This window comes from Podarcis pityusensis (assembly GCF_964106645.2).
Source record: "Podarcis pityusensis genome assembly, chromosome: 5".
Taxonomy (NCBI): domain Eukaryota; kingdom Metazoa; phylum Chordata; class Lepidosauria; order Squamata; family Lacertidae; genus Podarcis; species Podarcis pityusensis.
Window position 1 is genome coordinate 16,197,132 of NC_138032.1, and position 13,237 is coordinate 16,210,368.

At 42.5% G+C, this 13,237-nt stretch overlaps 1 protein-coding gene across 8 annotated transcripts in view; it reads right to left on the reverse strand.

Annotated features, from left to right (window-relative positions):
* Positions 1-13,237, reverse strand: part of LOC308478297 (uncharacterized protein) — a 241,812-nt gene that overhangs the window by 65,805 nt on the left and 162,770 nt on the right. For all 8 annotated transcript variants that reach the window (XR_013987025.1, XM_081007739.1, XM_081007741.1 and 5 more), the window contains 4 exons: positions 10,050-10,175; positions 6,759-6,881; positions 5,225-5,347; positions 3,408-3,545 (listed from right to left, as the gene is read on the reverse strand). Coding sequence is in view for 7 of the 8 variants with exons in the window: in XM_081007739.1 (XP_080863865.1) it covers positions 3,408-3,545; positions 5,225-5,347; positions 6,759-6,881; positions 10,050-10,175 (510 nt within the window). In the remaining variant the exon portion in view is untranslated. The remainder of the gene's footprint in view (positions 1-3,407; positions 3,546-5,224; positions 5,348-6,758; positions 6,882-10,049; positions 10,176-13,237) is intronic.

The following is a 13,237-nucleotide window of genomic DNA, read 5'->3' on the forward strand; positions in this document are numbered from 1 at the left end:
AACTTGAAATGTATAAAACTAAATAAAATAAAATAAAATAAACACTGCAAGGGCTAACAACACCAACCCTTGATTTTAAAATCCCCAGTTCAAATTTTACCTCTGCCACAACCCTGGTTATGCTACAGGAACTCCTTATCCACAAAATGGGATGAAATAAAAAGGTCTCACTGTATTAGATTTCCCCTCCCTTCCTCAAAAGAAGCTCAGGGCATGCATATGGTGAAGGGACCTTCAAAGGTCCTCTAGTCGAGCCCAGTGGCATTACAGGAACCCTGCTGCTACAACATTTGTGGTAGCTGACCATCCAGCTTCTGTTTAAAAGCCTCTCACAATGGAGAGTCCACCGCCTTCCAAGCCCTGCTCATCCACCATCGGACAGCTGACACCATCCTCCTAATTATCAGATTCCTTCTCTACTGTCTTTTAGCACATTCCTCTTTCTAAATGGAGATTTGTACCTCAGTTTGTAACTGTATGAGATTTGAACTTATTTTATGTTATGTGTTGTTGTTTGAAACTAACCAACTAGATATGTATAGACATAGATATATATTTATATAGGTTTTCATATATGCAATCAATTTTATTATTACATATTGTTTTATATTATATTGTTTTATATTATTTAATTGCTTCAGATGCCTCATAGGAAAATAAACATCATATCATATCAATCATATAATAAAAACCCCTTTCTTGTAATTTGAATCCATTGGCTTGAGCCCTAATTTTGGGGCTTGATTCCAAACTCTCCTTCCCCATTGTATCTTCACAACAATTCCTCCATGGGAGATGAGGAAGACAGGGACCAAGGAAGAAAGACTATCTTGAGATCATTGAGTGAGCTACATGGGCTAAGCAAGAATTTGGACCCAAGTATTCTGGGTTCAAGTTTAGAATCCTATTCCCAATACTATATTGGCTCTACCAATCTCTCTTATTAAGACAGTTTTAAGACACACCAAAGTAGCACATGTGAAGCAGCTTTAATACCCTTAAACTGTCATGTAGAAGCCGAGTATTAGCATTATATTACTAGGAACAGGCACTGCTGAATAGAAATCCCCTTTGCTATGAATACGCATGAATTCTTTGGACAATTCATCTTGCCAAAAATCTTAGACAGAATGCAAATACAACTGTGAAATGCTTCCAGCAAAAGTCTTCTCAGATGAAAATATTAACTTTTTAAAGGCAATTATATAATTCCTGGAAACTTGATAACCACTATATAATTCCTGGAAACTTAACGACTATCACATGGTGCCTCTGCTAGAGCTGGAATTGCATGGGACCTAAAACTCCTGATGTAATTAAGGTGAAACAAGGTCATTGAATAAATAAATATATATATAAATAAATAAATAAATAAATAAAGTACAGATTGAGCCAAGCTGATTGGCTACCCAAACAATGACCAGTCAATGCTGAATTTGCAAAATTCCATGAATGAAGAAACAAGAAAAGAGAAAGGTCAGTGTGACAATTAACCTTGGAAAGGGTGCTAACATTCTTGGGGGATCTAGTCGAAACAAGGAAACAGGGAAAACACGGAATCAATTCACGGAGGCCAGCATGAAATCGATTAATGCAGGTTTCTGGACCAATACCATTGTTTTTTCCTTCAAACGTCACAAAGAAGCTGGCAGGCAATGTTTCAGATCATATCTATGCTTCTGGCTCTCTTAATACTCACTTGTGCATTGAAACCTGCCATCAGTTAGTGGGAAATGCTTCTTGTCCCCTTTGCATAATGATGTTTTTTTAAACAGCTTATGCTGGTTGAGATTGTAATCTCCTTTGGGCAGAGACCTGTCCTCCTATACAGGCAATCATCGTTTTGCATGGGGGTTCAGTTCCAGTGGTGTCCACGTGTCAGTAGAGCATGCGTAACCCTGGTCCATCCGGCCTCATTCCTCCCTTTCTCATGATGTCTTTATGACATTTTGGGGCTACTTCCGGGTTTGGCGCTGTGTGTGCGCGTGCGATCGCATGTCATTCAAATGTGTCTAAACCAGGAGTGGCCTATACTCTGCAAAGTGGCAAATGTGCATTCATGGCACTGTGTAGCCTAGAATTGGCTAACCTGTGGCACTCTAAATTGGACCCAAAATCTCATCGGCTCCAGACAGCATGTCCAATAGTCCAGAAGGATAGAAGCTGCAGGTTCCACATTCCTGATATAAACTAACAAGCAATTATATCTACATTTGCTACAATCTTTTCTCTCCCAGAATGGCCACAGGATTCAGAAAACAATCCTAACAAATGTTGAGTATTTATATGCCAAAATACGTGATCTGCTTCTATGTGATCTGCAACTATAAAGTCAATCAATATTTAATATTGATATTTAATATTAAATATTAATCAAGATTTAAAATACACTCTAACATTAACACATCCCTAATTGAAATATACAAAAAAACTATCAATTAAAATGTGTGGCAATTAAGAGGGTTTTTTAAAAAAACTCAAACAAGTTAAAACAATGAAATCACAAGTCCAGTTCAGGGGAATGCTTCCCTAAACAGATGTTTCTGCTTAGTGTTGGAACCGATGGAATGCCAATACTGATGGGGATTCTCATGTTTCATCGGGAGGGCTTTTCACAACACTGGTGCTACCAGTGGAAAAACTTGCTTCCATTGTTACCACATAAAACACCTTAACTACTCTATATTCCAAATATTATATAAACACAGTCTGTTGCAGCTGCTTCATTTCTTATAGTGTAAAATAAAGTGCTTATAGTGTAAAAGAAAGCTTTCAAAAGTAAGCCTGCTGCTTTGTTAACTGTAGGTGTGGAATATTCTGCACTTTCTCCTCTCTTGAAGCCCTCCTCCTTTGGCGATCATCTGCGTGACTCTGTGTGTATCTGCACTCATTATTGCTATCAATTCTTCCCATTCCTTGTTAAATAAATACTGTTCTTTTGACAGTTTTTGTGCCAAATGAAATAATAATAATAAAAATAAAAACTTCTATGGTTTGGAGTGCATGGCATTGCCCTCCTTAACCACGTAATCCTGTTCTGTAAACCCAGGTCCCAAAACGCCCCCACCCAATAACAGGTTTTGTGGGGGGAAAGAGTTGTTAAAGTGGTAAAGTGGAACCTTGGTTTTCGAGTGTCTCGGAAGCCGAACGATTCGGAACCTGAACGCCAAAGCCCCGAAAGTAATTGCTTCCATTTCTGAACGCGCCTTGGAAGTTGAACAGCTTCCAAAGCACTTTTCTCCATTTTTTCAATGGATTTTGTTCCATAGTTTTCGGACTTTTTGGAAGTCAAATAGTCTTCTGGAATGGATTACGTTCAAAAACCGAGGTTCCACTGTATGCAGGTTTGTAGTCTAACAAGGGGACAGACTCCTTTGAATTGCTGTCTGCATTTCCTTATACATCACCTGTGCAGGTCTTCCCATCTAAATCCAAGCGGTAACCTTGGTTACAAGAGCAGAGTGGCCCATTGGTGGAGTGCTCACAGTGATGAAGGCAACCTCCGTTATCATCTTCACAGCTGTTGACAATTTCCATTTCAATGCCTTTCCAGAAAAGAATCAAATCATTGCCAATCAATGAAGAAAAATGAGAATTGTAGTAAGTTTGCTGCACGTGGGCTCTAGAAGAAAACAATGCAGTTCCTGCCAGCCCCTTCAGGGATACTCCATTGCATTCCTCCCCCACTGGTTCTCCATTTGCCTCCCGCAACAATCTCAGCAATTCCATGCCCAGTGAACTTGCTCAGTCTCCACTGCAATGTTTTGGGGTTTCTCCCTTAGCCCAAGAAAGATTTTCTGTACTTTAGCAAAACTTGCAGTTCCTCTAAGGCTGCTCCTACCTCCCTCTTGCTTGCAGCTGGTGCCATTTTGGCTACATAAAGATCTGCATCACTCAGAGGGTTAGTATTAGCAAACTATATTAGCTTCTAGGATGTCCTGTATCTTTAAGTGGAAGACAAGAGTTTCAGCACTTTGTTGCTTGGGCCACATACACACAATACATTTAAAGCACCTCCCCACAAAGAATCCTGGGTACTGTAGATTAAGGATGCTGGGAATTATAGCACTGTGAGGGGTAAACTACAGTTCTTTTAATGTATATGCAGACTTTTGCTATCCTTGGGCCACAAACCAAACCAAAAGAACAAAGAGGTTAAGAGGGAAATATGCAGGAATAATATGCACACATTGAACCAAAATATCTATCAATATACAATAAATGACACGGATGAACCTGATAACATACCAGTGCATATCAAAGGCTCAAACACGTTTTAAACTCACTATGTCTTCTTCAGTGGAAAATTATATAATAATTTAAAAACAAAGCTAGACATGCTGGCTATTATAAAACCCAAGGTCAAAGAGCCTGGTTACATTTGTAGTGTCTGGGGGAAAAAATACAAATTGCTCAGTGTAACAATAGTTTCTTGCTGAAGAAGACATTCTGTAGTTTAAACACATTCAGGCCTTTGAAATCTTTTTATATAATGCATGCACCATATTGCTATTTAATGAGGCTCATCAATGTTATTCATTGAATAGTCATAAATTTTTAGTTCAGAATATAAATTTAATTTGTTAGATTAAGCGTTAGTTCTCTATATTTTCCGCACCTGTCTCCACCTTTCATCCATGTGATCTCATAATTTTTATGGTCAAGTATGGAGCTTTGGACTGAGTAGGCCAAGCCACTGTTTTTATATCACATTTCAGTCATGAATCAGTTAGGAAAAATGAGGTCTAACATATATGAAGTAATTAGGTTTTTGTTTAAAACTGCCGTATGGCATGCAAAATCAGGAGAGATGGACGTGGGGGGAAAATCAGCCTTAAAACATGGAGTCTGAAGTGAACACGTACTTTGGGTGACTACGGGAATGTTTGAACTCATTATAATTCACTATATATTGAAGACTGGTCAACAGCACTGTTTGCCTCTTGAAATGCAGGCGACAGAGTTCAGAATTCTGAATTTGCACTCATGATTGCAGAAACCATGGCTCAGCATGAAGGCCTCTGCAAAATCCAGCATTCAAGCACTGAGGTACAAATACTGGGAATTCTAATCACATTGGTTCTTAAAGAATGAGAATACCACAAGAATGAGAAACGGGAGCACGCCTCCCCAGATAAAAACGGCCACCAAATTAAAATCTCATTTTTATCCTTTTGGAAAGATACACTTGCCTTTACAGCACTGCCACAAAACTCCCACTTACGGTAGCATTGCCTTCCGTCAGCTCCTAGCTCAAACCCAGGATTACAAACGCAGGCAAAGGAGCCCAAAGTGTTCACACAGTGATGGGTGCACTTGGCCGTTCCTTCTGCACACTCATCAACATCTGTAGAACAAAAACGGTGTTGAGGTTGAACAGTGTTGAACAAAAGGTCAGCCTTAATGGAGATCAGCAACCTTCAGGAAACCCTTTCAAAATCAGGGAGCCTACAAAGGAATCCAGGAGTGATGTAGAAGATTCTAGGGCATGTTCCACAATGTGCAGGCAGTGCATGCTCAACCTATTTGCCCAGCCTCTCTGCACCTGTTTGTTGACAAATTTGAACTGAGGACATAGCTTATTTGAGCTGTGTATGCAGAGGAAGAGCAGCAGAGGTGAGTAAGAGAGCCACTGTGGTGTAGTGGTTAAGAGCGGTAGACTTGTAATCTGGTGAACCGGGTTCGAGTCTCTGCTCCTCCACATGCAGCTGCTGGGTGACCTTGGGTTAGTCACACTTCTCTGAAGTCTCTCAGCCTCACTCACCTCACAGAGTGTTTCTTGTGGGGGAGGAAGGGAAAGGAGATTGTTAGCCGCTTTGAGACTCCTTAGGGTAGTGATAAAGCGTGATATCAAATCCAAACACTTCCTCTTCCTAAGAGGCACTTGTTAGTCATTACTGGACCTTCTGAAAATATTCGAAAGCACTCCATAGTTCTACAGAACAAGAGGGATTTTTGTTTTTATTTTTTGCTGGGGTGGGTTGAGGTGGTGGTGGTGGTAGAAGAGGGAACTGAAACAAACGCATATGCTCACTCACTAAGACATGGTTATAGAATAGCCAGTGCACTACCCTGCAGATGCAGATTGGTGTAGTGATGAGATTGCTGGACCAGGTCTGAGAGACAAGGGTTCAAATTCCAAATCAGCCAAGAAGATCACTGGGTGATCTTAGGCCAGCCACTGCCTCTCAGCCTAACCTACCTCTCAGGGTTGTTGTGTGGATTAATTGAGGGTGGGAGACTCATGTAAACCACCTTGAGCTTTTTGGAGGAAAAGGTGGAATACAACTGCAGTAAACAAATTGTTATATTTATTTATTTGCCAAAATGGTTTCCAGGTGGTATATGCACAGGCATCGTGTTGTTGGGCATTGATTTCCAAGAGGACTTTCCTTAGACTACTAGCTTCTCTTCTCCTCTAATGGTGGGAAGAAGTGAGTAGCTGAACCAACAGTGGCAGAGAAGAGCACAGGAGGGCGTGCCTCAGTCTGAAGCTCCCTTCCAAAGTCTCCTAATGGGAGACAACTGAACGCATCTGCCAGCAGGAGTAGGCAATGGGGGCCAGAGGGGCGCTCTCCACCCCTGTGCTTCCAAATCAAGAAGCCTGACCCCAAGATTGTAACTCCTCTTCACAGCAGAATGGCTCTAACTATGTTCTTGCTTACATGTGTTTAGCATACCTGGTTAGAAAAGAGGTCAATAACTAGACTCTTCAATTTTAGTTACCATCTCCGCAACCCACACTTTGCTTTTTTTACCTGCACAGGACTTCCCATCTGCAGAAAGGCGATATCCAGAATAGCATTCACACTCTGCAAGTCCGCTCTCATTTCGGCAGATCTGCAAGCAGCCTCCATTTCCACTTGCGCAGGGGTCGATCTCTGAAACCAAACACCAAGAAATCCAAGCAATGTGGATCAAAAGTGCTAGCTAGGAATGTTAAGTGTCTGAATTACAAACCAGAAAGGTAAGACGCTTTGAGAACACACACACACAAACATATCAACCAATACACAGAACACAGGTCAAGATCTATCTGGCGCAGGCTGCAAGTCTTTTCACACTGCAGTGATATTTATCTCCCAATTTCATTCCGACTGTTCATCACGAGCCATTTGACAAGTTCATCTGGCAGAGATGCTTGAGCTTATTTTCAATAGTTACAAAACTGGCCAACATGCACAACCTGTTTTGCAACAGCTGAAAAGAAAGAAATAAGGGGGGGGGGTGAGAGAGAGGAAATGGGGGGGGGTGAGAGGGATCTGCTTTAATGATATTCTCTGTTTCATACAGTGCTGACTTGCTTTTCCCAATATTCAGCAGAGATCTGACACAGATACTTCCACGCGCGTCTCTGCCTGCCAACGGTTCTCTGTGCCAGCAGTTCAAATTGATGGCACTTTCCTCTATAGCTTCCTTTGCAGTCCGACAAATATAATTGCTCAAACATGCCTGGCAAACCGTGACCAGCCCTTAACAACCAGAGATCTTGCTGCGAGGGATTACAGCAGCGGCTCTACCGGAGAGTCAATACAATTGTTTGGAAATGCACTTCCAAAAGGAGCACAAGCTCCTGCTCCAAATATTGTTGTTGTTGTTTAATCATTTAGTTGTGTCCGACTCTTCGGGACCCCATGGACCAGAGCACGCCAGGCACTTCTGTCCTCCACTGCCTCCCGCAGTTTGGTCAAACTCATGCTGGTAGCTTCGAGAACACCATCCAACCATCTCGTCCTCTGTCATCCCCTTCTCCTTGTGCCCTCCATCTTTCACAACATCAGGCTCCAAATATATTGCACATCAAATCAGAAAGAGACCAGGAGATTCTTAAAAACACCCAAAACAGAACAACAACAACAAAAATCCACGGTAAATTAGGCCTAAAGATTCCAGTGGTGGTTCAATATTTTGGAAAATGTGCCCCAAGTCAATTCCCAAATACCAGGTTGGGGTAACCAATGTGGTGGCTACTTTCAGATATTGTTGGTCTACGACTCCCATAATCCTTGACCTTTGGCCATGTTGACTGATGCTGATGGGAGTTGGAGTCCAGCAACATTTGGAGGGTCACATGCTGGCTACCCTTGATCTAGATGATGCGACTTTAGTAAATATGCAGCTCCATGTATCTTTAGGTGAGCTGTTTTGTCTCTAGTCTACTAAGCTCAGGAGCAAAGCAGCAGCACACGTAGGCAATATAATGTTTGGGACCTTAAGAAAACTGCAGAAAGGAGTAGGCAACTGTTAGAAGGTCTGAATCGTATATGGCAGTTTCATATGTACATCCAGAACCCTTCTTATCACTTCTAACATCCTTTGCCCACTTTGATAATGGTTCCTTTGGCTTCTCTGATTTTATCCTTTCGTGATCATTGTATTCCTTTGTAAGCACTGCAGTGAGGCAGTCTTTTCCCTGTCTTTTGTACATCTCTCGCAGGCAAAGCTCCTGCTACAAGCAGAACTGAGACACAGAAGAAACACAGGACCAAAAAGCCTTGATTTTTTTTCTCTTAAAAAACCATGTATATTTTATGGTAAGTATGGGCATATTGCAGATGGCACCATATATGCAGTGAGTTTGCAATGGGAAATTTAGCTGAACTCGGCTGCAAAACTTGGCAAACAAAGTCTCCAGTAGATCAATGGAAACGCAAGCATAAAGCTCAGGCCATCAGCAGCTTCGACAGATAATGGGAGCTAATAAAACTTGGCAGGAGGAAGGACAACCCAAGGTCATATTTCCTTCCTAATTCTTTTTAAGAAAGGGAGAACAAGGGAATCCAATAACCTGCTTTGATCTCTATTCTTCTCCCCACTGTCCCTCCTCATACACTTCCCTCTTATTATTTCCTCTCCCCACTATGTTACTTGATGAGTTGACTACCCTGTTGTCTCCTCTAACCACTCCATGGTCCTCCATGATATTCAGTTCATAGTCAAGTCATGCTGTTTCTCCCTTTACAGAATCACAGGAAATATGGCCGAGAGCAGGTCAGGTGAGAAGGCACTGAAGAGATACAGATGCACTTGCCTCCAGCTGGGGAGATTGGGGTTCCTTTGAGAAGCCTTGGATTGGAGTTTAGGAGTGGTAATCTAGTCTGGGGGAGTTATAAATCAACCTCCAGCTTCTGTCAGCGCTCACCCAGTGCTCTCTTGCTCTCTGAACAACTCCCATAATGCCCCATAAGCTTTTGTTTGAGGTCAGGACAGGACAAATGCTTACATTCTATATTGAGATCCTCATACTTCCACAGGGTAGGCAGATTACAAAAAGTTGCAAATTCTATTAAAGAAGTCCAATCTTAGATATAATCCTCATCCCTACCATTCCCCTATTGTAATAGTACAAGGTCAGTGTGGAGGTGAAATGTAACAGGCTTGAACCAGAGAGCCTGGCAGCAGGGCCCAGCCACATGACTCTCTATTTCTGACACCTAAACTGCATTGATGATTTTGAATTATGGTGCTGGAGGAGACTCTTGAGAGTCCCATGGACTGCAAGAAGATCAAACCTATCCATTCTTAAGGAAATAAGCCCTGAGTGCTCACTGGAAGGACAGATCGTGAAGCTGAGGCTCCAATACTTTGGCCACCTCATGAGAAGAGAAGATTCCCTGGAAAAGACCCTGATGTTGGGAAAGATGGAGGGCACAAGGAGAAGGGGACGACAGAGGATGAGATGGTTGGATAGTGTTCTCAAAGCTACCAGCATGAGTTTGACCAAACTGCAGGAGGCAGTGGAAGACAGAAGTGCCTGGCGTGCTCTGGTCCATGGGGTCACGAAGAGTCAGACACGACTAAACGACTAAACAACAACAACAACAAAACTGCATTAATCAATGCAAGTAAACATGTATTCCACTAGGGCAGAAGCGGGGAACCTGGGATCCTCCAGATTTTTTGGACTACAACTTGCATCAACCCAACCACAATAGCCAATGGTCAGGGAGTCCCACAATATCTGGAGGGCCAAAGGTTAGCCCAAACTACAGCCTTTGGGCTCGTATTGTGTTTCCAACAGGTTACCTGCACCCTGAGCTCACACTTACTTTCACAGTGCTTCCCATCTCTCTTAAGCTGGTAGCGTGTGTGGCACTGGCACCGGTAGTGGTCTTCACTCATCTGCACACACTCATGTTCACAGCCTCCATTATTGACGGCACAAGAGCTCACACCTAATACAATGAGAACACAAAAAAGCCAGAATGTCGTGATGCAGTTCTCCACCCAAATATCTGAAGTGAGGGCAAAAAATGGAGCAACTTTTCACGCAGCAATATATCCTAAAGAGCAGATTGCCTTCCCAACATGTGTATTTTGACCCATCACCTACAATACTAGACCTTATGGCTTTAAGCAGGACCCTGGATGAGCTCACATCCTCCAGCCACTAGTACTGTGCTAAACACCATATGATCCCTTTGGTAAAGACATCTCCAAAAAGCTTAGTGATAAGCTGAAGACTTGCTTTTTGCCTTGGATGCATTACCTCCTTTATGCCAAAGCTTTATCCATCAACAAACTTCACACATCTGCTCCAAAAATGATCCTTGAAAGCAGAGCAGGGAAGGAAAAGCCTTGCTAATACTCTGATACAGAGGAAGCTGTGTTGCAGTCAGTCAGTCAGACCACTGGTCCATATTGTTGTTTGTTGTTTAGTCGTTTAGTCGTGTCCGACTCTTCGTGACCCCATGGACCAGAGCACGCCAGGAACTTCTGTCCTCCACTGCCTCCCGCAGTTTGATCAAACTCATGCTGGTAGCTTCAAGAACACCATCCAACCATCTCATTCTCTGTCGTCCCCTTCTCCTTGTGCCCTCCATCTTTCCCAACATCAGGGTCTTTTCCAGGGAGTCTTCTCTTCTCATGAGGTGGCCAAAGTATTGGAGCCTCAGCTTCAGGATCTGTCCTTCCAGTGAGCACTCAGGGCTGATTTCCTTCAGAATGGAGAGGTTTGATCTTCTTGCAGTCCATGGGACTCTCAAGAGTCTCCTCCAGCACCATAATTCAAAAGCATCAATTCTTCGGCGATCAGCCTTCTTTATGGTCCAGCTCTCACTTCCATACATCACTACTGGGAAAACCATGGCTTTTACTATACGGACCTTTGTTGGCAAGGTGATGTCTCTGCTTTTTAAGATGTTGTCTAGGTTTGCCATCGCCTTTCTCCCAAGGAGCAGGCATCTTTTAATTTCGTGACTGCTGTCACCATCTGCAGTGATCATGGAGCCCAAGAAAGTAAAATCTTTCACTGCCTCCATTTCTTCCCCTTCTATTTGCCAGGAAGTGATGGGCCCAGTGGCCATGATCTTCGTTTTTTTGATGTTGAGCTTCAGACCATATTTTGCGCTCTCCTCTTTCACCCTCATTAAAAGGTTCTTTAATTCCTCTTCACTTTCTGCCATCAAGGTTGTGTCATCTGCATATCTGAGGTTGTTGATATTTCTTCCAGCAATCTTAATTCCGGCTTGGGATTCATCCAGCCCAGCCTTTCGCATGATGAATTCTGCATATAAGTTAAATAAGCAGGGAGACAATATACAGCCTTGCCGTACTCCTTTCCCAATTTTGAACCAATCAGTTGTTCCATATCCAGTTCTAACTGTAGCTTCTTGTCCCACGTAGATATTTCTCAGGAGACAGATGAGGTGATCAGGCACTCCCATTTCTTTAAGAACTTGCCATAGTTTGCTGTGGTCGACACAGTCAAAGGCTTTTGCATAGTCAATGAAGCAGAAGTAGATGTCTTTCTGGAACTCTCTAGCTTTCTCCATAATCCAGCGCATGTTTGCAATTTGGTCTCTGGTTCCTCTGCCTCTTCTAAATCCAGCTTGCACTTCTGGGAGTTCTCGGTCCACATACTGCTTGAGCCTTCCTTGTAGAATTTTAAGCATAACCTTGCTAGCATGTGAAATGAGTGAAATTGTGCGGTAGTTGGAGCATTCTTTGGCACTGCCTTTCTTTGGGATTGGGATGTAGACTGATCTTCTCCAATCCTCTGGCCACTGCTGAGTTTTCCAAACTTGCTGGCATATTGAGTGTAGCACCTTAACAGCATCATCTTTTAAAATTTTAAACAGTTCAGCTGGAATACCATCACTTCCACTGGCCTTGTTATTTGCAGTGCTTTCTAAGGCCCATTTGACTTCACTTTCCAGGATGTCTGGCTCAAGGTCAGCAACCACACTACCTGGGGTGTACGAGACATCCATATCTTTCTGGTATAATTCCTCTGTGTATTCTTGCCACCTCTTCTTGATGTCTTCTGCTTCAGTTAGGTCTTTACCACTTTTGTCCTTTATTATGGTAATCTTTGTACGAAATGTTCCTTTCATATTTCCGATTTTCTTGAACAGATCTCTAGTTCTTCCCATTCTGTTGTTTTCCTCTATTTCTTTGCATTGCTCGTTTAAGAAGGCCTTCTTGTCTCTCCTTGCTATTCTTTGGAAATCTGCATTCAATTTCCTGTATCTTTCACTATCTCCCTCGCATTTTGCTTGCCTTCTCTCCCCCGCTATTTGTAAGGCCTCGTTGGACAGCCACTTTGCTTTCTTGCATTTCTTTTCCATTGGGATGGTTTTAGTTGCTGCCTCCTGTATAATGTTGCGAGCCTCCACCCATAGTTCTTCAGGCACTCTGTCCACCAAATCTAAATCCTTAAACCTGTTCCTCACTTCCACTGTGTATTCATAAGGGATTTGATTTAGATTGTATCTTACCGGCCCAGTGGTTTTTCCTACTTTCTTCAGTTTAAGCTTGAATTTTGCTATAAGAAGCTGATGATCTGAGCCACAGTCAGCTCCAGGTCTTGTTTTTGCTGACTGTATAGAGCTTCTCCATCTTTGGCTGCAGAGAATATAATCAATCTGATTTCGATGTTGCCCGTCTGGTGATGTCCATGTGTAGAGTCGTCTCTTGTGTTGTTGGAAAAGCGTGTTTGTGATGACCAGCTTGTTCTCTTGACAGAACTCTATTAGCCTTTGCCCTGCTTCATTTTGATCTCCAAGGCCAAACTTGCCAGTTGTTCCTTTTATCTCTTGATTCCCTACTTTAGCATTCCAATCCCCTATAATGAGAAGAACATCCTTCTTTGGTGTCACTTCTATAAGGTCTTGTAAGTCTTCATAGAATTGGTCAATTTCAGTTTCTTCAGCACCAGTAGTTGGTGCATAAACTTGGATTACTGTGATGTTAAAAGGTCTGCCTTGGATTCGTATCGAGATCATTCTATCATTTT